Source organism: Ambystoma mexicanum, chromosome 5q (assembly GCF_040938575.1).
Source record: "Ambystoma mexicanum isolate Mex_15411 chromosome 5q, UKY_AmexF1_1, whole genome shotgun sequence".
Lineage (NCBI taxonomy): Eukaryota > Metazoa > Chordata > Amphibia > Caudata > Ambystomatidae > Ambystoma > Ambystoma mexicanum.
The window spans coordinates 26,222,293-26,248,375 of record NC_090933.1 but is presented as its reverse complement, the minus strand read 5'-3'; the positions used below and the strand labels follow the sequence as shown (position 1 = coordinate 26,248,375).

The following is a 26,083-nucleotide window of genomic DNA, read 5'->3' as shown; positions in this document are numbered from 1 at the left end:
TCCCCAGCGTATGTTGCAATATTACAGGATGAGGGCGGCCTTTAAAGAATGGTCGCCGGCGTTCCCGGAGGTCCCTCAGACCACACCCTTGCTGCAATACATTCGTAGCTCCCAGGGATGTGGAGGCGTGACGTCAACGATATATAAAATGATACTGGCTGGTACTCCTCATGAACTCCCTCCAAGTAAAGGTTACTGGGAGAATGACAGCGGGGTTATACTCGATAATACGCAGTGGGGAAGAATATGTGAAATTACGCATACGGGGGCGTTCAGTTCGAGGCTGCAATTGATTCAACTTAAGACGCTCCACAGAGTATATGTATCACCAGCGAGGGCACATAAATTTGATGCAACTAGATCTGCAGCCTGTCCGAGGTGCAGGAAGGACCAGGCGGACATGATCCATACGTTGTGGGAGTGCGCTGTTCTGGGCCCCTTCTGGGAAGGGGTGTTTAACACTGTGACGGACATACTTGGGCAGCATGTCCCGCAGGTGATGTGTGGAATGCTGGGGTGGTCCCTGGGTCTGCCTGTGAAATGCGAACATTTTTGGCATCCTGTATGATTATTGCTAGGAGGTGTATACTAATGAAATGGACTCATCCGTCCCCCCCGGAGGTTAAATGGTGGATGAAGGACCTGCTCCGGCTGAGCGATTCAGACAAAGGTTATGCTGCCTTGTGTGGTTTCCGGAACAGGCCAAAAGACATATGGGGCCCGCTGACGGCATATCTGTTGGCAAGGGATGCAGATGGGGACGATATGCTGCTGCATCGGAGTACTGGAGGGATAGGGGGAAATAAATAGTCAGTGGGGTGTGTTAAGTAACTCCTGGAGGTTGCATGATGTACAATGCTGGAACCCTTGCTGCTGGGCTTGCAGTGCACTATTGTATATGTGACATGGTCTGTGATGGTGATGTGAACCTGTTAATAAAGTTAATAAAGAGATATTAAAAAAAAGAAGAATAATAGCTTTCAGCTGTTTTGATTGCTGCTGTCCAGAGGGCAGTGTCAGTCAAGGACCATCTTCTGTGTCTTACTTGAACAGTGAAACTACAATAAAGCAGGGAGTCAGTTAAAGAATCCAAGATAGAAAACCAAGATAGGTAATAGTCTCAGAATTAAGTTACCCTGCAGTTTCCCTATCGAGAAGAAAATAGGCTGTGGTTCCGGTATCTGCGAATTGTGGTAAGTGAGAACAGAATGCTACGAGGAGTGTTGATGCTGCTTTCTGAAAGAACTGGGAGATAGCGGAATCAGCCGTGTTATTCAAGAGCAGAAGAAAGGAGAGAGGGAGACGTTAGGTTTGAGAAAGGAGGCAAACCTTCAACCTACCAGTCGCCGTGGATGGTGGTGCGGAAAGCAAGATTGGCGAATGTCGGCTGTGGGGTTCGTTGTCTTGAGTAGTGGCTCGGGGCGATTAACATGGATTTTGCGAGGACTCTCGATATTCAGTTTGGGGTTTGAGTGAGACCCGGTACGTAGTTGCTGAGGGAAGAAAGGGAGGGAGAGATTAGTGAATGTCGGTGGTAGCGTGGGTTGTCTTGGTAATGCCAATGCAGAATTCCAACCCGGAAGATAGACGCCCGTGTAAGCCGGCAGAGGTGAACGGTGGAAATGCGTGGAAATTGACAAATCCTATGCAAGGCAACCCAAGTGTTAGAAAGAAGTAGAAGAATACAAGATAGTATGAAAGTCAGGACTCAATGTACAAACTTACAAAGCGCATGCCATGGAGAGTAGCTACGCAAAGTATCTCCATTCGGAAATCCAAATGAACCTTTGCTGCTCTAGGGGGCGGAGCGCATTGCATGCATTGCCACGGGAAGACTGGAGCGTTACAGAAACTGCCGGGTGCCATCTTGGGGGTATTCCCAAATACAACACTGATACGTTTCCATCGCATAAAGTCCCTCCCAGGAAACAGGGAAACTCCATACCCCGGCCCTAGAGGGGACAGGTGACCGGGGTGTTGTTTTTAGTCCCTACATCTATATCGCTGCATTCAAAGAACTCATGAATGATCATTTTATGGTACTTCAAGTAGTTCTTCAAGAACCCAATAAATGGCCCTTTAACAGTTTTTGCGTTGTTAGATTGTGGTGCCGAAGGCATATTCATGGATAACGTATGGGCAAAGAACCAGGGTATTCCCTTAGTGGAAAGGAAGGAAGCTCAACCAGTCGAAGGAGTAGACGGCCATCTGTTATGTTCCAGCCCCATCACAAGATAAACCATTCCTCTTCGGATGGACATTATCCACCATAAAGAAGAATTTGTCTTTGATATCATTCGAGCAGCCCATTACCCTCTTATTCTAGGGATACGATGGTAGCGGCATCACAATTGCTTATAAATTGGACAGGCAATACAGTACAGTTACTTTCTTCGCTATGTAAGGAGAAATGTTACCAATTTCAACGCAATGTTGGTATGGCACTTGCGTCAGTTCTGGGGCCCGGTCTTCCCTGCCCTCTGGTACAAGAAGTTACCAAGATTCTGATTGAATACCATGAATATTTGAAAGTGTTTGTAGACAAGCTACCACGAGAACTCCCTCCTCATCGCCCAGAAGACTGTTCCATTGATCTGAAACCGAGCACAGTGGTTCCATTTGGAAGAATGTATTCCCACTCTGTGCTGAAAAAGAAGGTGCTGCGCCAATACCTTGATGACAATTTGGCAAATGGTCTAATCAGGGAATCAAAGTCATCTGGAGGGCCCTTGCTGTTTTTTTATGCCCAAGAAGGATAGTAGCAAAATCAGGCCCTGCTTTGAATACAGGGGCCTAAATCTGATCATAATAAAGGACAGATACCCAATGCCCCTTATCAATGACATCTTAGAAGCTGTGCAATCTGCCGTTGTATTTACTGAACTTGACCTACAAAGAGCCTACCATTTACTTCTAATTAAAGAGGGGGATCAATGGAAAACAGCTTTCCGCACACCTTTTGGCCATTTTGAGTATCAGGTGATGCCCCTCAGTCTGGTCAATGCACCTGCCATATTTCAAAGGTTCATGGACAGACTGTTCTCGGATATTCTTTTTTCACCATATTATTGTCTACCTGGATGACATTTTGGTTTACTCCACAACTCTATCTGCCCATAGGAAACACTTAACTGACGTTTTGGACCGGTTACATAAGAAAAATTTTCTTGCCAAACCTGAAAAATGTTTGTTTGAAATACAATCGATACCTTAACTAGGATTCATCTTTTCAAACAAAGGCATCAAAATGGATCCCAGGAAGACGCCTGCCATACTAGGATGGCAGTCTCCTACTTCAGTTAAGGAAGTCCAAAGGTTCTTAGTAGTAGCAAACATTTATAGAAGATTCATTTATCAGTTTTCTGAAACTGTCCTTCCCATCACCAGACTTCTTAAAAAAGGATACGCATTCCAGTGGGATGAAGCAGCAGAACATGCTTTTGATTCACTCAAGAGGGCATTTTGTTCAGCCCCTATACTTTGTCAACCAGATTAATCCAAGATTTTCATAGTTGAGACTGATCCCTCATATGTTGCCCTGGGTTCTTAAACAGGTGGAGAAGACAACCAGGAACATCCAATAGCCTTTTATTCTCGTACTTTGAACTCCAGTGAGCTGAACTATTTGGTTATTCAAAAAGAATTCCTAACCATTCGGGCAGCATGCACTGAATGGTGACATTTGCTCTTGGGATCTGTAGATGAATTTGAAATTCGCACAGATCACAAGGACCTACAGATCCTGCAGCAAATGAAATATTGCAATAGTCTGCAGGCCCGGTGGGCCTATATAATCATAGTCAGTTCCGGAAGCACCTCAAAACCTTTCTCTTTGCTTCTGCTTTTTCTCCTCCTCTCCCTTGCTGACTTCCTGGCTGACACTGAAACTGCACTGGTTACCTGGCCACCCTCTGATCTCGGGCCCAGGTCCCCTCCCCAGCCAGTCGCATTCCTGTACTGCCTTCCTGGCAAACCCCGCACTTAGGGACTGTTTTCTGTATCCTTACAGTCCCACTACCAGCACTTAACACCTGATGTCTGCACTTACCCTTGCACTTGCCACCTGCTGGCCGTACTTTTACTTATTGTTTATTTATTTTCTTATCCCATGTACTGCACTGTCCTCTCCCTCTTCCCCCCACACTTCTCCTCCCTCCCCGTCCCATGCACTTGCGCGATCTAAATGACACCTGGCCTAGTAGGATTGTTGTCGGTCTTCCCTCTGTACCCCCCCCCTTGCCTCGTCGCGCCTTGAAACACTTGTGTATAGGCGCGTTATAAATTATCATATCATTTATTTTCCCAATACAGTTTTAGGACCACTTACATCCCAGGGAATCAAAAAACTTTAGCTGATGCGCCTTCTAGGAAGGAAGAAGAGAGAAGAAAGGAACCTCACTATATGGAAAGGATTTTGGGTAATAAGACCTTCATTTGTGAGATAACTTATTTTCTGCAGCAGATCAAAGAAGCCTTTCGGAGTCCGGGCATCCAATGTCCCTTTCAAAGTGACCCAAGTTCATCCTGCAGGATGGAATATACTTCTACCTGAATTGCCTGGTGGTACCTACCTCTTCTTCCAGAGTATTGTCTTGGTGCCACAACCACTCCACCGCTGGCCACAATGGCATAGCTTCTACCTTAGATCTTGTTTCTTGCTCATTTTGGTGGTCTACAATGATGTGAGGGAATACGTTTTGTTTTACGCAGTTTGTGTAAAAAGTAAGTACCTTACTTCCAAACCTATTGGGAAATTGGAACAAGATCCTGTCCCTTTAGGACCTTGGACTCATCTCTCTTCAGGCTTCATTGTAGATCTTCCACCTTCCAAGGGACATACCGCCATAATGGTAACTGTAGATTCATTTAGCAAGATGGTTCATTTTACTCCTCTTCCGGGAGTTCCATCTGCTGCTGACATGGCAGTGGTGTTTCTCAGGGATATATCTTCCGCCTACATGGTCTTCCCTTGTTGATAACCACCAATTAGAGGATCCCAATTCACCTCAAAGTTTTGGAAGACTCTTTGTGATCTGCAGGGTATTTCCAGAGAAGGTGTGTCCACCTTCCAACATCCCCTCCTTGAATGAATACCTAAAGAACATCAAAGAAAACCAAAAGGCAGCCTACCATCATCAAAATATTTCTAAAGAAAGAAACAAGAAATATGCAGATTTGCACCAGAACGAGAACCCAGAATAGAACATCGGAGACAGGGTATGGTTGTCTACAAAGTATCTACCAAGATGGATACGTTCTCTCCTCGTCATGTTGGACCTTTTACTAATCACTGCCAAAATAAAACCAGTGGCCTTTAGACTAAAATTATCCTCCTCATGGAAACGCATACATCCGTTTTTCCACTCGTCCCTCCTCAAGGACTACAGACCTGATTCATTCTATCGTCCTTTGAGATTGGTAAAACAACCCCCTGCTTCTGAACCCGAGGAGTACGAAGTTTCAAGGATTTGCGACTCACAATACTACAGAGGTTCTTTGCAATATCTAGTCCACTGGAAAGGGTTTACCATATCGGAACGCACCTGGGAACCGGTGACCCATTTACATGCACCAGAGTTGGTCTGTCAGTTCCACAAGCGACTCCCCTAGAAGCCGGGACCCAGTTGGATGAGGAGGGGGAATACTGTCATAGCTGCCCATTGGTCGCTGTGGCATTGATGGTGTAGAGGGAAGCAAACAACCCATAACGCTGTTGTATCTCCCAGAGCAACGTGTGTGCCATCACGTTCTGCTGCGAGCGGTCTAGTTTATTTCCAAGAGGGCCACTCGCATTGCAACTTTCCTTCATTAGCTGACAAGCCATGGCGTTCCTCGCATTGCAACCCGTTTCGTTCCGACTTTGGGTAAGACACTTGTGTTCCTTCTGTTCGCTTGCCTGCCTCTGTGTCTCTTAATCCTCCTACTTTATGACCGCTCCATCCATTCCTTCATTCTTTTGCCTGTGGACCCTTTGCCTTCTGAATTCCCACTGGCCGCTCTCCTCTGTCATGCTATCCTCATTGCTCTCGCTTTTCAAATCTGGTTCTCTTGTGCTATTCTTTGGGGAGCTACTTCCAACTCTCATTCATTCATTGTGGAATCAACTCCATTTGACTTCATTGGCTCTTGTCACTCCTGCTGCAAGAGTGTCTGCTGTGTTGTCAACTATCCACTTAGAGAGGGTTTTTATGCCCTCATGCTTTTCCCTCTGTGTTTTTGGACAAATCCTTCCTGTCTGCCACTCTGTCCTCCATGTTGCCATCTATCGAAGGCCATAGTGGCGGCAGGCCAGGATAGGCCCTTCCTCTACGAAGAGCCACTTCGTGACAAAACAAGCAGACAAAGAAAGACAAATCTAAAACTCCTGGAAAAGGATCCGACTCATCAAACTCGGGTGAGATCACCGCCCTAGTCCCAAACTGGGTGGCTTCTCCTTGGGAAGAAGGGATTAATTCCCTGGATTCGTCACTTCACCCTTGTACTCCTGCAGGGGAGGAGTCAATTTGGTACACTCTCCGTCGCTATCCACAGACCAATCGTTTTAGTGGGTGTCCAGCATGTTGAATTCCTAGACAGAACATACGTGGGAGAAGTTTGCTCTGTTGCAGGAGACCGCTGCTGACCAGTCTCCTGCAGTTCCTGGGCAGAATTTCCGTTGTGTGTGCTAGCGATTCTCTTAAAGGGACAGTATCCCAGAGGCTCATTCGAAAAAGTGGCTCTCTTTTTTTATGTGTCATGGTGGGATCTGCCTAGGGATCCTCCAGGCTTATTCAATATTTTAAATGTGTATTCAAGCAGTCTCAGCCTCCACCTTTCTAGCCTCAGAAACTTTTTGCTTTTCGGGTTCCCATAGATGATCAGGATGCGTCGATGATGCATCGCTATGGTGATCAATTTACCATAGATTTATATGGGCTAGTGCTTGCGCCACCAAAAGGCATCCAAACTGTAATTCCCAGGCTCTGTGCATGTCCAACAAGTTCCTACTAGCATGTGAGACAATTGTCCTAACCAACTGCAGCCCCAGATTGCGTTGGGTCAGTATTTCCATGTACGTTTAGAATATAGGGAGTGATTAATACATGATGTGCCCCTTTTGATGGCCTTAAATGCACCTTCACAATTAGCATACCACACAAACGCTCTGTGGTCGCAAATTCCTTGAGGTATCTGGTGCAGCATGGTGGCTAGCCATTCCAAGGAACAAGAGAATTTCACCTGTATTTGGCAGTGTGGGAGTGTCAAGGAATGCTGTTGCATACTCTTATTTTAGTGTGTGCTCAGTGAATTCCCAATTGTCTTTGTGGAGAGTCAGCCCCACATCATGGAGTGCTTTGCATACTGTGTTAAATCAGACATTGGAGACAGACAAGAAGACATATTTCAAAGTGTGTCAGCTTTATGTGAGGAGCCAGGTATGAGACACAAACACAGAGGACGCATAGTTTGGGCTATAAAACTTTATTCAAAAATCAAAAGGGTTGGGGAAATGCCTTACTATCCCTATCCTAGGAGTAATTTCCCTACCTCAACCAAAAACATAGGGATATATCCGTTGTCAAAATGTCCAAAGTAAAAGTACGTCCTGTGTCCTAAATTCTATTCAGACACTCACACTCTAAAAATTCACTCTGAGGTGCAAATGATATTCTCTGTGGATCTCAAGGTGCACAAATGTCCCAATTCAACAAAACGATAACACTTCAATCCAAAAGTTCCAATTGGACAATGTCCACAGTGCCAGATAATGGCTCCCTTCCCCAGGTTCCTGTTACCAATATGCAAGTTTCTTGTACCCTAAGAGAATGGCTTCTTCCTCTTGGTGCACACACAGTTCTTGGGGAAATAGTTTCCTTCCCCAGGTTCCTTTTTACAGGTAAGTCTAAAACAAAGAATCGCATTTCAAATAGTTCAAGATCCTAGGGCATGTGACTTCCTAAGGATTCCTCTATAATTTAAAACACACTTGATTTGGCATGGTATTTTCTTCTCTCGGGACTTCTTTATTATCTTTTGCACATTTATCTTCACCTGGTATACTCTCTTGCCAGGACTTTCATACCATAACTTTATTGCACTTCTCTTTACATGGTGTACTCTCCTGCCAGGACTTGCATATCTTATCTTTATTAAAATTCTCTTCACCTGGTGTACTATCCTGCCAGGACGACTTTCATATCATATCTTTATTACAATTCTCTTTTACCCATGAAACAATGCGAGCCCAATTTCAGAGTATCATTTCTTGAATAGTTCTCTCCTTCATATATAGGGTTTTCGCCCCTCTCTCAAGTTCGCTCACCTTTACTCTGTTTTCGCTTTCTGTCCCTTTAAGATGCGGGTTAAACGACCCATTCATGGAATAGCTTATGGGTCTTTTAGCTTCTTCACATCTTTCACTTTGTTTACTGATAGCTACTTGGAAGCAGCGCATACTTTCAGTCAACCCTCTCCGGCTTCCCTGGGCTTACCAGGTGCTCCAAGTGTCTCTCGCCCCTCTCTGCTTCTGTTCTCGTCGGATTGTGGGCTTGGCGTGCAACCTGTCATCCGCTGCGCCTCTGCTGTGGCGGTTTTTGTTTTCTGCTGCCTTTCCCTCTCGGGCAGCACTCCGGTTTCTTCTCCTCCTGGGCGGATTAGCTTTGGCAGTGTTTCCAGCAGCGTCATTTCCCCCAGCGTTGCAGCCAGTGCTCTTGCAGGTAACCACACAGCTCTCTCTCACTGCTGTCGGCTGTAAGGGTTTTAAATCTCCAGGTCCGTTTAAAGAGCTTCCAAAGACTAGACTGCAGTGTAGCCTTCATGGCCTTAGTGATCTTTACTGTTCTTTGTCTGTTCCATGTCTCAGTAGTTGATGGATGATTCTTTATGTGTTGTTGAGAAAGCTGGTATGGGATTCTTTCAGGAGTAATCCTTACTGCTCCCTGCCTCTTCCTCGCCTCAGTAATTAATGTATTGCTCTGGTTATCATTTTGGGGAATATTAATACTGCATTCAGTACATGGATGAGAATGAGTTGTGTAATAAAACCTGAGAAATTGAGGCAACATCCCTAAAGGGAAATCTGGAATATGTGTCTTTCCCCGAAGATATCACATCTCTCCCCTGAGGGTCACCTCTCCCCAGGTGGTTAGCCTCCCCCAGGGCCAGGAACCAGTAATCGGCTGCCATCCCCTGGCCACATAGGGAGAGGCTACCTCAGGGAAAGAAGTGATGACACCATCAGATTCATCACATTTATTTAAAGTAAAAAAAGTGCCCTACCTATCCCTATTTCTACGATAAAGGTTGCCTATTCTAGAAAATAATAAAAAAGCACTTGTCAGGACGTCTTACATAAAAAAAGCTTGTCCTCTGTCCAAACCTATTCTACCCTGTTGATGGACACTGCCAATAATTAAAAAAAAACAACGTAGCCTGGAGAAGTGTTTTCTTATTCCCCCTTCTTGGTTTATGTTGGTTGGTGCTTGACCCAATCCCAAGTGTCTCTCGAATTCTCCTCTTGGGGTTTCTTGCCTCAGCTTGCTCATGCAGTTCAAACAAGTTCCTTGATTTTCTAAACAAAAAAAGAGGACTACTGACCCACTCACCAAAGTCTTGCCTAACTTTGAAAGTTTGTTCTTCAGAAGCTTTCCTTGAATCTGTAAATCCTTCAAAATGTAGTGTACCTTGCTCACCCCTCCAGGGTATTTCTGTTCTTTTGTAGCAATGGACTTTATTGGTCCAGCATGGATCTTCTGACTATACTGGCAGTTTAGACTTAATGTGGTTTCCCACCGTCCGTGAGCGGCTTGCATTCTCGGCCCAGACTACGCTCTCTGGTCCTGCAGATCTTTTGATTCTTTGGTGGCTCTTACCTCCTGGCGGAGTCTTAATTTCAGGTTCACCCCTCCCGGGTGTTTCTACTTCTCTTCTTTCTCTGGTACCCCTGTGTGGGTACTTTGTTTCAGGTTCACCACTCCAGGGTGTTTATATTTCTCTCAGGTCTTGGGTAGCCCCACTTGGGCCCTCTGTCTCTGACTGTCCTCACCCCCTCTTGGAGTGCCATGGAGCTCTGCCGCCCTCCTCCTTCACCTCAGCGTTAGTCATAGATTTCACTTTGTGGTGGTCTGGTTCATACCCTACCCTTTGTTACACTCTTTCACACTTGCTCTCTACTCTACAGGCTGCTTTCAAATGGGTATTTTCCTTCTTGGCTCGTATCCGTTATTAGCTTTGCCCATAAAGTTTTATTCAGTTCCATATTCAAATTGCATACTTTGGCTATTTTCAAGTTTTTCACTCAGTTCGGTATTCAATATGGATACTTTATCTTTGTTTCGAGTTTTTGTTCCATTCAGCATTCAGTAAGCTTTACACGGCACTGCGTAACTTACACGCAGCTCTCTAGAGGTCCCCCGACTCTGAGTGACTTCCCCGACACTCACCGGTCCTCAGCGTCCTCTCCAGCAGCTGCGGCTGCCTTTTTCTTGCTTCTCCGGTCAGCAGGCCAGCTTCTGCGAGCCATGCTTGTGCTCCTGGTGCTCTCCTGCACACACCAGCATCTCTGCCTCCTCAGCCCGGATGGCGTCCCCTTCTTCCTGCTCACTCACAGGTGCTGCTACTCGCTTCCAACATGGAGGCTCCCACTCCTGTGGCAGCCTAATGGCCCACCTGGCCTTGGGGCTCCACAGGTCTTCTGGGCATCGGCCAGCATCCTGGTTTACTTGCAGGTCCCACCACGGTTGCCTCCTCACAACACAGGTCCTCTGCTGGTCGCTTCCACACAGGCCTCCTTGTTTCCTCCAGGTTTCCTTATCACGCTCCTTTATTCTTCTGTTTAATGATAAAGTTGAAAAAGGGTATTGATTGATCCGATGCGTTACCCATTTCTGCTCTCCACATCTCCTGAACTTTAAGAATGAATGGAGCAACGTCTTCATCATCGCCCATAGTACATTGTATTATGGACTGCAAATCGGGGGTGTCAGGAAATGCTTGTTGCAGTGCATCCCATATCTGCGCTCCAATCTTATTAAAGGATGCCCTGTCATGTGTGTTGTTTCCCAGAGTTACTCCCGGGTACCCTGCTTTTACCCACACGTCGGCAGCCTGATCTCCGATAGTAGCTTCGAATAGGCTTTTGCACTACAGCTGTCTGTTTTTCAACTGCATAGATCCATTTCCCTGCACCTGCGGTAAGGGCATGGATCACTTTTATTAGATTGTTTTTGTCCATCTCTGCCCATAGTACATAATGAGGCCTGCCGGTCCCCTTATGTATGAGAGGCATTTGCAGTCATGCTTTGTTCCCCTATGTCCTCTTCCCATTTCCCTTCTTCCTTGCTACCGCCATTTACCCAAATCTGCTCCTTAAACTCCCATACCATAGACTTTCCATCCTAGGGGTTCGTTCGGGTGCCTGTTCTGCCTCCTCATCCTGAAACACATCAAATGTACTCCACCCATCAGCATTGTCATATCCTAGGTTGTCTGCCCGTTCGCTTCCTCCTCCCTCCTTTTCCACATGCACGCTTTTTATGGATGTATATCTACCCTGAATAGAAAATCTCCTGACTTCCATCCATCTGGTGTCTGCTCTACATGTCTGTCAGTTGGTGGTCGGTCAAAATCTCGAAAAAAAAATCTTGACTAACAATAAGGTCGAAAAAAAAAAAAGACTGAAAAAAAAAAGTCGAATTTCTCTTTTTTTAATTATATATTTATTTTGGGGTCCGGGATTAAAAAAAAAAACACATTTAGAATAAAAAACGTCATAAAAAACAAAATTCTACTTTTTTTTCGGCCTTTTTTTTCGAGATTTTTTTTCGGCATTTTTTTCGAGATTTTTTTTTTCGAGATTTTTTTTTCCGGTCTTATGACCATAAACCCTGTCAGTTTTCACTTCATGTTGCACTGTTCGCAGTCTATTTAATTGTGCTATTGCCAAGGCTAATGCCACCTCTAAATCTCTTGTTGACATCGGCATGACCTGGGGCATCCAGAGGGTACACATATGGGGGCGGTGGGGCTGTCACTGCTGTAGACACATATGATGGATTAGTATGTCCTACCGTGGCATAGGCCGTCAACAGGTATATCCCTTCGTGCTCTGTCGCCACCACGCCCTCTCGTCCTGGGCACCCGCCCTTGCTACCATCCTGTCCGTCCTCCCTCTTACACTCTTCTGTGTCTTTCAACATCCTCTAAAGGTCTAAGATCTCCTTCCTCCTTTGTAACTGTTTTCCCTTATATTTGTCTGTTAGGCATTTGGACACATGTTCTAACACCCACTTATTGTGGGAGCACTGAACTGGCCACAAGCGATGCACACCCCTCCTCTCTGTCACCCACTACTTATGATACTTCTCAACTCTGTGTTGATATAGTGGTAGGGCCTTACACATATACTCTTCTGGGGTTTCTTCTCCCATGGTGGTGGTGGACGCGCCTTATTACCCTTATGTTTGTACTGATGCGATGCACACAGTGTTATAGTTTGTCAAAAAACACAATCACTTTTCGTCCCCTCCCTCCTGTCAAAAAATTCAAAAAATGTCCTTTTCCTCCTCACCCCTTTTCTTTCTATCCACACTTTTGCTCACATACTCCACACCCGCAAATATACCACACATCACACAATACCCCCTGGGTCCTCCACCCTGCACAATAAAAACACCAATAAAACAAGTTCAAATAACAACAGCTTCTATTCCCGAGCCCTCTAATTATGCAGGGCTCTTATATATTTCCTTTTCCTCGTTATACAGTATGAGTGGCGCCACCTTCTACCCTCACTCGGGGAGGCTCCCTACCATTCCATTCCATTTTCCTTTCCTTAATATTCTCCTCAAAAAATTAATAATATCAAAAAACAAAACAATCCACATGCATGCCACACCTACAATTTCAATATCCACGTGTTCATACTGTTCACCCATCTATCCCCTACTTGTTATTCCTTGCAAGGATATACTCACGTGCGCGTTTTCACTCAAACTCCTCCTTCACGGGGTTCCAACAACACCGGCCTGCACTTCTCCTCGTAGCCGAGCCCGCTCCAAAGAGCAGGCAGGAATTCTGCAAAGACGGCTCCTGTACAGCCACTGGGAAATACATGTTTTTTGGACTGGTTGCTTTCGGAGAGGCTGCCTGCACACCTCTGCAGGTACGGGGGCACTGGGATCATGTCAAAGTCACCAAATGAAGGCACACCCATAAACGCTCACGGCAGAAAAAATACAATCCGCTAGGGAAAAAAGGGCAAGCGATTCTTGCAAGGATAACAAGTTTTAATCACACCAAAAAATAAGTATGCCAGCAAAGAACTCTACTGCTCAAGAATGTTCTACCGAAAAAAGGTACAAACAGAATGTTATAAGGAAGACCATTGTCATTACTGACGCACACATATACAGTATGAAACCCACGCGGCTGGTTTGCTGAGACCATATACATGGGCGGCCTGGTCCATGGGGGATACCAGGCTGCTACTGGTGGCAGACCCGTATGTCCGTCTTCCATCACGTGGTGTCTGCTGGGCTCATCATCTCCAGGGAACCAAGGTCGAGTTTGCAATTATTTTTCAAAAAAGGTAGCAGGCCCCCCCTCTCCAGAAATAATATGGCATTAGATCCTGTTCTGTGTTTTTTCCCACTTTGAGAGTTCGCAGCCATCGCTTTTTCCTCACTGTACCTTTAACAGATGGGAAATATCCATTTGTATATCAGTCTTTGTTCCGCCCACATGGGCAGTCTAGCACCGAAATGCTATGGCAATTCCCTTCTGAACAAGAGTACCAACAGCAACCCCATACACGTGTTTCAGCCTTGTTGGGGTTCATCAGTGAGGTGGAGCTGTGCCTCTCAGAGCACAGTGAGCAGGGAGTTCACGTCTGGGTTCCCCCAGGTAACTCAGGGTGACCAACCCCAAGTTCCTTGCAAACATTTTTCAAAAAAGGTAGCAGGCGCCCCTCTCCAGAAAGAACATGGCATGATAACTTGTTCTGTGGTTTTTTCCCAGTTTGAGAGTTCGCAGCCATCGCCTTTTGCTCACTGTACCTTTCACAGATGGGAAATATCCATTTGCATATCAGTCTTTGTCCCGCCCACATAGGCAGTCCAACACCGAAATGCTCCCTTCTGAACAAGAGTACCAAAAGCAACCCCATACACATGTTTCAGCCTTGTTGGGCATCATCAGAGAGGCACAGCTCCACCTCACTGATGATGCCCAACAAGGCTGAAACATGTGTATGGGGTTGCTGTAGGTACTCTTGTTCAGAAGGGACTTGCCATAGCATTTCTGTGCTGGACTGATATGCAAATTGTTATTTTCCCTCTGTGAAAGGTACAGTGAGCAAAAAGCGATGGCTGCAGACTCTCAAAGTGGGAAAAAACCACAGAACAGGTTATCATGCCATGTTCTTTCTAGAGAGGGGCGCCTGCTACCTTTTTTGAAAACGAGTTTGCAATTAGTTACTATGCAAGACAATGCTACTCTATCATTATGGTGTGCACCTGGGAGGCTCGGGGACTGGCACAAGGGGGGCTTAAAATCGTGTTGACCCACACATTCCTCACTCATTCAGTTATCGCACTCTCCGCACCCAAGGCTTCCACCCTCACTTTGGACTATAATTTATTCCACCCTGTACCTCGTATTACAAGATTTGTCATTATGAAATAAGGTGAAATGGTTGTGTTCTTTTAGATATTTTATGACCAGTGGGTTTATAATTGGTGGTCTGGGGTCACATACTGTCGCGGAATTCATGGGTCTTGGACTGGGACAATTGTGGGTGTCATAACTCATGGTGCGCTGGGTGGGGGTGGAGGTTTGCTTTCAGCCTGGCTGTGATAGACGTGCACTGTGAGGCACCTGGTACTGTCTTGCGGCCCTGCAGGGCACATTCCTTGTTAGGATAACACGTATTAGCAACAGTTATGGAACAAAGGAATGTTTCTATGGGAGCTAGTAGCGTGGGTCTCTCTATCATCACTGCTTGGGCCTATTCAGGTTTCTACGTTGGATCTGTGTTTACCGCTCAGCCATGCAGGGCTGAATGTTTCTACAACAGCTACAGAAATGGCGCTTACTTATATGTGCGCACTTAGGGCCTAATTCACAGAAGCATTTCATAATGGCAAAACCCCATTGGAACACGTTCTGTGAATCAGGGCTTAAGTCTACGCATCTATATTTCAGGTAATATTTTGTTTGCGCAGGGTCTCTTAGCACGCCCCCCTCCCTCTTGGTACATCGCAAGTGTAGTTACGGAATTCACCTTACTCTAAAGCACCTATAAGGTGGGAGACATTCATTTCCTTCCCAACATGGCCCTCTGCAACAACTGCTTGGTTCATACCAAGCATATTTACTGAAAGTGTAGGCAACCTGTACCTTAAAATGTCACACCATAAGGGGATAATGGTCACTCTCTTGTCTTTCTACAACCTCAAAATCATACATTTTATCCCAACTATTTCCCGAGATAAAAACATAATCAACATGAGCGGACCCATTACAGCCTTTAAATGCGGGTTTTGCAGGCCAGTCTTTTGGAAGCCTGCCATTACATGCCCTCAAGTTTAGATTGCATAAAATACAAGCCGATTCCACAGCCGCTTTATGTGTATCTTTGGGGAATTCTGCAGATAAAGCAGGGATGTCCCAGGTAATATCTTGGTCATCCCAGAGATCTTCAGTTGCTTTCAGGGGTTCTATCTGGATATTCAGATCTCCTGCCACCAAGATAATTGATTTCTCAGAATCTTTGGGTTTTTCAAGTTTATTAACCTTTGCGGGTTTGACAGGGTAGTCATTCCCGATGCCCCGCTTGGCCTATTATAAAGATTGAACAATAAAGACTGCTCATCCCCATTAGTCGACTCAGTTAACAACTGAAGATCTGGGGAGTGTGTCTCAAGATTGTCCACATTCCAAACGAGGTTAACATCATTACAGATCTGAAGACCACCCATGAATCTTAACCTCTGACTTTTTGTGGCTGGGATGGAAAACATTCTATAACCTTGTAACCAAGCGGGTTCCAATACCCACATTTCTTGGAAGAGCATTACCTGGTGCATTCTAATAAAAGAGCACCACTCAGGGTCAACTATTAATCTACTTAGACCTGCTATGTTGGGTCGCATTCTCAGGGAGCTTGTTCGCCCACAGTCACTGGAGGAGGAAGCAGTATCTCTTCTTTCTCGTCTGAGCTAGTGGGATCCCTGCACTGTTGGAAGGTGCTGTCTCTGTGGAGATCTGAAAACCCACTTCCACTAGCTTGACTTCCTCTCCACTGGCTGGTCTTCTACCTGGCCTGTAGTATCTGGGCCAACAGACTTCTATTGGAGGATTCCACCAGGATAGTATTTTCTTCAGGTGGGGTGATTGTGGCTGGTTGGATGTCTATTTTCTTTGCAGGCTCGTTGACATCTTCTGGTACCGGGTCCAGGCTTATGAATTCTAACTACTCCTATCTCCCAAATTATTCTGCCCCATGGCTTGGTCCTAGCAGTTGCCCGGGAATACCCAGCTTCAGACATAGACCAACCTCTGTGTGGGGTCTGATAATCCCACTTCTGCAACCACATATCACGGATGGCTCAAGAATCACTCTGTCGCAAAGACAGTTCAAAGATCTTTATTAATAGTTTTGTGGCGCATGTGAGGTCCCCCTCTCGCTTGTATTCCAACAACATTCTTCCCTACGCCAGGCACCCGTATCTCTTGGTTAGTACAACAAAATGCAGACCTCTACTGTCTAGTGTCTAGCTTATTCTCAGGATGGTTTGTTAAATGCAGGCTATCTAAACTCCCCCAGGGACTTCCTAACTGACCCTGCTATAACCAGATGTTAGTGCTCTAATGGAAGATTGGGATAGGGCATTGCATTTCCTCTATTGGATTCAGCCTCTTCCAGTAATGACCACTCACCTCCTTTCTACTCTTACTATCACACCCCTATGACTAACTCCTCCCACCACTACAATGTATCTCAGTTGTCTCACTCGTCCTATTCCTCACCTCTTTCCTTTGATATTACGTCTTGTCCCACAGCAAAACAAAAGAAGTGATGGCTGGAAGGTTTAGCATTAATCTTAACGTCTGGCATCGTGCTGGGCAACCCTTCGACCATTGTTCTTCGTCTGCCAAGTCATTACAGAAATGGGAAAGACCATATGCAAATCAGACATGGTCACACCCAAAAAGGGCAGTCCAGTCGAATTGCGTGTTCACATCCCTTCTGCATGGGATCACAAGCAACCCCAGACATGCATCAGCTGCATTGAGCATCATCAGGGAGATGCAGCTTGGGTCTCTAGGCGCAGCAGGCACGGAATACGCATCTGTGCATACCCATCCCACTTGGGGTAACTACAGCAAAACAAAAGACGTGATAGCTGGACGGTTAGAATTAACCTTAACCTCTGGCATTGCTCTGGGCAACCCTCCCAACCATCGTTCATCACCTGCCAACCCATTACAGAAAGGAGAAAGACTATATGCAAATCAGGCTTGGTCCAACCCCAAAAGGGCAGTCTAGCCCAAACTGCTTGGTCAGATCCCTTCTGCATGAGAACTCAAGCAACCCCAGACATATTTCAGTCTCATTGGGAGTCATCAGTGAGGTGAAGCTTGGGGCTTAGGCACTGCATGCTACTTTCGACTTCTTTAGGGCACAAACTAATTAATTTATTGTGCCTTACGTCCTTCGGGTGACTGTGGTTGAGATCTTGGAGAGACTTGACCTTCTATACTAAAAAAGTCACCAGATTACTAAGGTACGAAATGCAACCTCGGGCTATTTTACTATGATTACAAGTTGTTAGAGTACATCTGACCTTGTCTGACACCTATGTTAATTGTTTGTCTTTTTTGTCACTAGCAGAGCTAATCAACAACGTTTCTGCTCCTGAAGAAGACGCAGTCCTACTAAGCCAGGACATTACGTCTAAACTAGCATACATTGCTGGGAAGATATAGCCAAAATGACTTCTGTTTGATTGACATCATTGTTGTATTGATGTTATTGATTGACTTTTGCCTGACTTCTGTTTGACTGATTTTATTGATGTTATTAACATTGGCGTGTGTTAAATTGATGTTACTCATTATTTGCCTATGGCAATTTGTGTAAGTAGTTGTAGGATTTTTTGTTCTGTTTTGTGTGTTTATCTATGACTTTTTTGTCTTCATTTATGATAGATTTTACATAATTAACATAAATATTAAAGTTTTCATACTTTCGTTATTAGTTTTTCATGTGTTTATCTTCTTGCGTAAATTATGCTCATACAATGTTCAATATTCATATTAGATGTATCCCACTAGACATGCTTTGTTTGCTTTCCATAGTCACAGCATGGAAATGTTTTCTTTAAGTCTGATGTCATTATTAGTGGCATGATCAGACCCTTCAGGATATTGTGGCATGAAATATCTAAGAGCCAAAGCCAAAGTGAGTATTTTTATGTGGGACACTGGCACGTATCGGTACAGAAAGAGTGAAAAGGTCTTCTTGCACTGGCAGAATACTAGCAAATATTGTCTGCAAAGGAGTAATCAACATGCACTGGAAATGCTCCAGGGTACTCTTGATGACCTCTTATCTACTGAATTTTTTCTTGTATTACCCTCCAATACAGATTGTAAATTGTATGACTCTTTACCCACTATTTCATAAAAATTGCGCTGTAAAAATAATCACGCCCCTTCAATGAAAGATTCTCTTGGGGCCATTGAATGCCAGCGGCCTCTCAAGTGTCACTCGCCTCTCCCTGGCACAAAAACTACCACCACCACTGTCAGGGACGTGAGAATCTTGTATCACGGGACATTATCTACATGCAAGGTTCGCCCAACCCAATATAAAGTCACAATGAAGAAATTAATATTGGGAATTGAGGAGAAATCTGACATACGTTTCCTGAATAACAATGCATAATGGAGATGGTACAATAAAGCAATAAGTACAGTTTTGGTAGGCATTTTTAAATGAACATATTGTCATGGATGTAAAAAACAAACTCCCAGTCTCCGAACGAGGGTTCAACAGTCTTTATTTCACAAATAGAGAAATATATAACTTTTCCTCTGAATAGGTTGTGGGCCAAGTTCAGTAATGGGCTTCCTTTTCTTAATCTCACGTGAGCTCCCCCCACCATATCCTAGGCGTCCCTAAAACCTATGTTTTCCAACTAGCTATCTGTAACATATAGTATCTACGGCTAGCTATAGGAGAAGCCTAAAGGCATACACCTCATCTATCTCGCTCACTCCGAGTTTCTCCACGGTGTTCCCTAACCTGACACTCTCCAAGATCTCGCAACAGGAATGATGTTTTCTATTGTGCCACTGCAAAACACTGGTCCATTCTCTCCTTCAGTTTCTCCCTTTCTCTCCACTCCTGATCTTACTACTTCCTCTATTCGACTCGCACTCTCCACTTCTCACATCCTTTCTCACTCGCTCCTATTTCTCTTCCCCGCTCCCACACTTCTTCTGTCTCTCCGATGTTCACACTTTCCACTCAACCAACTCCTTTCCTCTCTCCTCAAGCCTCTCCTCTCTCCTCACCTTTCTCTCCACACCCAACATCTACTCCGCCTCTCATCCCTCTATCTGCCATCACTCACAAACACTCACACATTCACAGCTTCAAACTCATTAATGGTACCACTCTCTCTCACAACCAACACCTCACATGTACTCTGCACACACTTTGCCACCAACTCAACACTCTTCTCCACCGTCCTTTCTTTGCCTTGTCTCTCAGTCCAACTCCACTCCTTCTGACCTCACCCACACAACCCACACTTTGGATCACCTTAATTTGCCTTTTATACTATTGTTTTCCTAGTTCTATCTCTCCCCCTTTCATTGGTTCCAATGCTTACCTGACTCCGCGGGACAATGTAGGGCTATTCTTTCCCTGGGGCTGGTTTCACAGGTGCAAGGGTTCGAAATGCCTTGTTAGCCTCTCTCTCTCTCCCTCCGTCTCCCTCTTCCTCTCCTCACTTTGTTCATGCTCCACTGCCGGAATACAAGAGAAAGAACTCTGTCTGGAAAAGAAACTGGAAGGCATGCTGTGTCAGAAGGTGGTGCTAGTATTTCCATCAAAGGCACGTGAGGAGGTTTCAGGGACGGGCCCCTCTAACACCCGCTCCCTTCCTTTGGGGCAGATTGGCTATGGCCTGGTAAGCCTCTCTGCCCCAGGTTGGGAGGTGTCGCTGTCCCGAATTCTCGCAAATAACAATATTTTGGTTTTAATGTGTTCCCATTTCCACATAACTCCACCAGCCTTAGCTGAATATTATACACACCCACGCATACCCACAAACTGCTGCAATGCCCTTTTATCAAGTTCTTCTCCCTGTTGTAGCCAATATAATTAGAGCAAGAACGCCCCTGATGATTCTATTATACCTTTCTAATGCAGGTTCCACATGGCTATCTTTGCATTACTGTAAGTTATGGAACGTCTGGAGTGTATAAGCATGATGCCGATGTTGCAACTACAACATATCACCAGTCTGCAAGCTTCAACCGCATGTCAACCTATTTCTCTACACTTCATCCTGTCAACTATTAAAAATCACACAGAAAGTGTCTCCCAGCTCTATGTAGCGACTGCACTCCATATAGCTTTGATCAGTCTCATTGACTAAACTCAGTACAAACGAATCTAACATATATAACACAATACAGCTGTTCTAAATTGTCCCAACAATTAATGTTTGTAACTATATTTGATGCTTTGACCTTTTAAAAACCACTTAATACAACAAATTGAAAAAAACAACCTAAAGGAGTTTCTGCACCTATACATACACATGTGATTGCAAGTTGGTGGTGAATGTAATTAAACAGATTTTGCTCTTAATGTTAGTGTATTCCATTATTTCTATCAAGCATAACTTATATTAAATAGTTGCATAGAACAAGTGATTTGTTCATGTAAAATTTAGGAAAATCACACTTTTTGAAAAGTGAAAATGCTTACCTTACTGAATGGTGTTGTTTGATGGGTCGAAATGAATCTGTTCTGCTGGACCCATCAGATAGCTGGGAAGAAATCAATGTTTTCCCTTCCGAACTTTTTTCTTGACGGCGGTTCTTGAAGCAGCAACATGATTGTGTGACTCCCATGTTGTCGAAGGTAACGTTCACATTATATCTGCACAAAGTTTTCTAGTTCTATACTTGATCCTGAAGATCTGTGTTCCTAAAGCATCTCAAACATGGTAGGCAGTTGTCAATGTCAATGCTGTGGAAGTAAAAGAGCAGCAAATGCTGTAATGTTCTGTGATTTTGAAACAGAAAACAAATGACACAGATTATGTATATTATATATGAATCTTGGAAGGGACAATGTACACTGGCTGTGTTACACACCTACTTGACTGGACATCATTAATTATTTGATTGACACTTTATTAATTTATTTATTAATTTATTGTATTTGTGCATTTATTTTATTTACAAAAACCTTAAGCACATTTATGTAAACAACATTTAAGAGACATTAAACTATATATCTGTTTCACAACTGTTCCCTATATAATAGCACACATATACATACATACTTAATAAAAATTGATAGCAAAAAATTCAAAATCAATCTACAATTCTGTATATTTGACAAGTTCCGTCTCTGCTTCCTTCCATATATAATAGGCAGCTGCAACTATTACTATTGAATTCGCCCCAAACAAGGTGAACCAAAATTGGTCCCTGGCAATACCCTCAATTCTTTGCACAAAATGTGCATAGGCCTTCCTATTACATTTTTTTATTAGTACACAGTTTGTCAGGATGGGGCAGCTTGTCTCAATCACTTTATGGCGCAATCTACAGAGGCGTGCTTTGGCTGGAATATTTTGCCAAGCATCAATATAGTCCATGGTGGGTAATATGATTTGGGCTTCTTTTACCGTAGAGGAAATGTTCGAAGGAGAAACGACCGAAGATTATTTGTTCGAAATAATCTTCGGTCGTTTCTCCCCTGAACATTCCCGATGTGCCCAAACTCCTATTCCACCCCCGCACCTCCAACCCTACCCACCCCGCCAACATACCCCCACCCCCTTACCTTCAATTCCGTCTCGCTGGTCCCTGCGACTCCAGTTCCCTTTCACTTCCGTGATCGGCTACCGGCGCTGCAGGGTCCTTTCCTTTTTTTTTTTTGTGTTCGGGTCAGATGCAGGGGTATTCCCCGCAACCCCTGCTCACTATACTGCATAGTATAGTGAGCGGGGTTTTAAGGGGGACACCCCCGCAGGCACTGCTCACAGTATAGTAAGCAGGGGTTGGGGGACAACCCCACAGCCCTAAACCAAATCCACCTGGCCTACTCAACCAAAGGTCAGAAAGAAGGTCGAACATTTGGTGGTACCTTCTTTCAGACTTTTGGTTGGTTAGGTCATTTGGATTTGGTCATTTTGGCCGAAACTGGTAATATATTTAGACGCAGGTATAGTGCAAAGTGTTTTAGTTCCATAGTGCATAGTTTGGTCAAGTAGTCACATGGTCTATACCATGTGAAACTTTGTAGTGAGTATTCATTATACCTTATTTTTTCCGAGAGCTTATCCACATTCATCGCCCTGTCCCAGTATCTTGATTTGTTTTTTTTATCTTTATTTCATAATTAGGATCTGTGCTCAAAATGTCTGACTCCAAGTCTAGTGCTTCTATGAAACTGTCCGCTGTTTGTTTTAATTCATTAATGAGGCTGCTTTTATCTATGGTATAGTCACCACTATCCATCAACAAAAATAGCCCATTTGTGTTTTGGCTATAAAAAGTTCTTTGAACCTGCCAAATTGTCATTCATGAGGTTGTCCCAAACTCAAGTCTCAAGGCCTAAACTGGTAAGAAGTTTGGGACATTTATGGCAGTTTTATCGATAAAGTGAAAGATTTGACAGTTTATCGAAAATATGTTAATGCCATTAATATGGCCCTAACCTACACCATAAACACAACATCTTGGCCTATTGCTGTGCGTCACACACAGTCCTGTTCCAGAGCTGAAACTGTAGAATAGCCATGGTTCTTTTGGTTAGGTGAGGGTATGTGAAAATGGAGGGGTAAGTAGGAATAACATTTAAGCACATTTATATTCTCTTGAAATACAGAAGAAGTAAAACAATCATAGATTTTGCATACCTTGCGGATACCTTAATTCATGGTGGCACCAAGACATTCTCTTGGCCCTTCCTCTCGAACAAGGTGAATGGAGACAATGGACTCAAAACACAAGAACTATTTTCATAACCGGCAATAGCCATTTATATAGTAAGGTTAGAAAGTGTATTCACATTTATTACGGTTAAAGTTACAACGATAATTGTATGGAGAATATAATATCAGCAGATAAATATGCAAAGATCTCATGGGCGGTTCATCACTAGCCTGATGTGGCAGCTTAGTTAGGTCTTCTAACACCAGTCTACGTGCTTGAATGGACCTGCCTTACCCCCTTCTTGGCTATCCAGCGCACATTAACATTTCTTTTTTGAGGATCCATTTGTTATACAATGTTAATAGTAGAAAAAAAGAAAGGAACAGAGGTTCATGAATGTTACAAACAAACATAATTATAATTATGAAAAGGTAAATGGAAAATGTTCAAAAGTTCTATAATCACCAGGAGGCTCTGTGTGGGCAAACAATATATAGAATATTCCCCATAATTTGCAGAGCCTCCTGGAAGTGGTCAGTTTTTCAAAACAGTATTCCGGTAAGAGGACCTTTTGCCAATCTGCAAAACCTGTTTTTCCAATCAGTGTCCATAATCGTGCAAAAGAAAGTTAGTGTCCCCTTATCAGGAAAAAACACCAAATATTCTGGTAAATCTCTTTGGTATCGACTGCCTCAACATACCTCTGGAAAAGGCACGGGATAAACATGTACAGTGAAACAGCATATATATTATAAACACAGTGGACATTCCATTTGCTTAGTATTTTATATTTTCCTGGGCTATAGTATCTCTGAAAAAATGATCTTAAAACGTTGTAAGAAATACTTTGAGGCAAGTCTGAGATTTCAGAATTCTATATTAGCCATCTATTTATGTTCGTCGAAGATAGTGTCACTGCTGAATGAGTCTGCAACGTCTGCCCGACAGACCATCCATGATACTCCCTGAGGCCAAGTGTAAGGTAGGGAGATAGCCACTTGGACACTGATCTCCACATTGAAGGGAAGAAGAAATGACGACAGCAAAAGAGCAGACAAATGGCAACAACTACTGAGAAAGAGAAATGCTCTTACTGGGAGGGCTAGTTGGACGCATTGGATATAGGGACACTATAGAAGAGCAAGATGAAGGTATAGCCCTTGTGTTAGGTCAGATATAGGAGATGGACAACTAGGCATAGTGCCAACCAATTCACTTCATTAAATTATAGAGCAAATGCCTCTCCTAGCTTTATTAATACAATGACGTTTCTCTATTCTAAAAAATAATAAAAGGGTGCTCGTCAGAATGTCTTATAAAAGTATAAACCTTGTCCTCCGTCCAGACCTATGCTATCATGCTAACTGACCCTACCTCTAAAAAAGGATAACAAAAGTTGGCTTGGAGAAGTGTAACTACTCACCCTTCTTGGCTTGCGCTGGTTGGTGCTTGACCCTCTCCCAAAGAGTCTCTCTCTCAACTCTTCGCCTGCTCGTAAAGTCCAGATGTCTCTGGGGTCCTTGTTGGAGCTTCAGTCTGAGACGTACTTATACAGTTCAAAATCCGAGTCCCTTGCTTTCCTATAGATAAGGGGACTCCTGACCCATTTTAATAAAGTCTGATTCAAAACCAGCAGTTAGCTTCTTAATTATGCAATTTGACTTTGCAAGACCTTCAGTTTAGGTCATTCTTCTCTCTCGTTTGTAGTTTTTGTAACCCCTGGTGGGTTGTTGGTCTCGCTTTCACCTCCTCATGGTATTCTCCTCTCTTGTGGGTATTCTGTAACACTGGGTGGGTTGTTATTCTCACTTTCAGCCCCTCAGAATGTTCTCCTCTCTTGTGGATATTTGTTTACCCCTCGTGGGTTGTTATTCTTGCTTTCACCCCCTCAGAGTGTTATTCTCTCTTATGGATATTCGGTAACACCTCATGGGTTGTTCTGTTTAGCAAAACCAAAAGGTGATGGCAGAAAGGTTTTACATCTATCATGACCACTGGCACAGTTCTAGGCAATCTTCCAGACCATTGTTTTTCAGCTTGCCAAGCCATTACAGAAAGGTAAAGACCATATGCAAATCAGGCTTTGTCCCAGCCCACAAGGCAGTCCAGCCGAAACTGCTAGGGCACATCCCTTCTGCACGAGACCACAAGCATCCCCAAACATGTTTCAGCCTCATTGGGAGTAATTAGTGAGGAGTAGCTTCCCCTTCTGTAAGGGTTTGGCAGACTGAATTTCGAACTTTGGGGTTTTCTCTGAATCTTTGCCTTTCTATTTCCCCACCGGCCTTCGTGGATAGTTGATCCACTTTCTTAGTGCTATGACACTCCTCCCGATGGAGTTGGTCCTCCACGTCCCTCCTCCCATTTTGGGATCCATGTATCTGCTTTTCAACAGTATCAGTGGGGAGGATGGCGCTCCTTCCATCCTGGTACGGCACTTCTCGGTTCTTCGGTCACCTTCTGCTTCGCCCGGGCACTTCGGTTCAGGCAAACTGGTCTGCCGTCTTGGTTACGGTTCGGTCTTTGTGGTCCCGAGGGATCAGGATTCAGGGCTCCCATGATGTCTGGGATTGGCAGTGTTCTGTGAGTTCCAACTCTCTCTGCCCACCATATACGTATATGTTGTGGTCCTGCCTCCAGAATACATGAGTTCAATGCTGCAGTAGCGACTTCCACTATCTGAGGCCCCTCTAGTGCTGGCCCTCTCCCACTGGTCAACTTGTTCCACATCCATTCCTGTTCTCCAGGTAAGGTGTCCGTTATATGTCTTTTGGTTAAGGCCTCCACGAGGGGTCATCAGTAAAACCAAGCACATTAAAAGAGCGCTTTTCCTCAATATTTTTTATTAGTTCCCATGTATGCAACAGCCATTTGGGACATTGGTGATAAGGGAGGTGTTACAGTTTGGTTCACA

General features: G+C 44.3%; 1 protein-coding gene across 4 annotated transcripts in view; it reads right to left on the bottom strand.

The window, feature by feature from the left end:
• The window catches only part of LOC138497164 (ubiquitin thioesterase otulin-like), a 1,020,877-nt gene that overhangs the window by 698,718 nt on the left and 296,076 nt on the right, over nt 1–26,083 (bottom strand). For 3 of the 4 annotated variants that reach the window (XM_069620441.1, XM_069620446.1, XM_069620442.1), the window contains exon 2: nt 20,987–21,250. In XM_069620441.1, the coding sequence (XP_069476542.1) occupies nt 20,987–21,132 (146 nt within the window). In that variant the 5' untranslated portion in view covers nt 21,133–21,250. Of the gene's footprint in view, nt 1–20,986; nt 21,251–26,083 lie in introns of those variants that run through there. The other variant, XM_069620444.1, reaches the window with a different exon arrangement.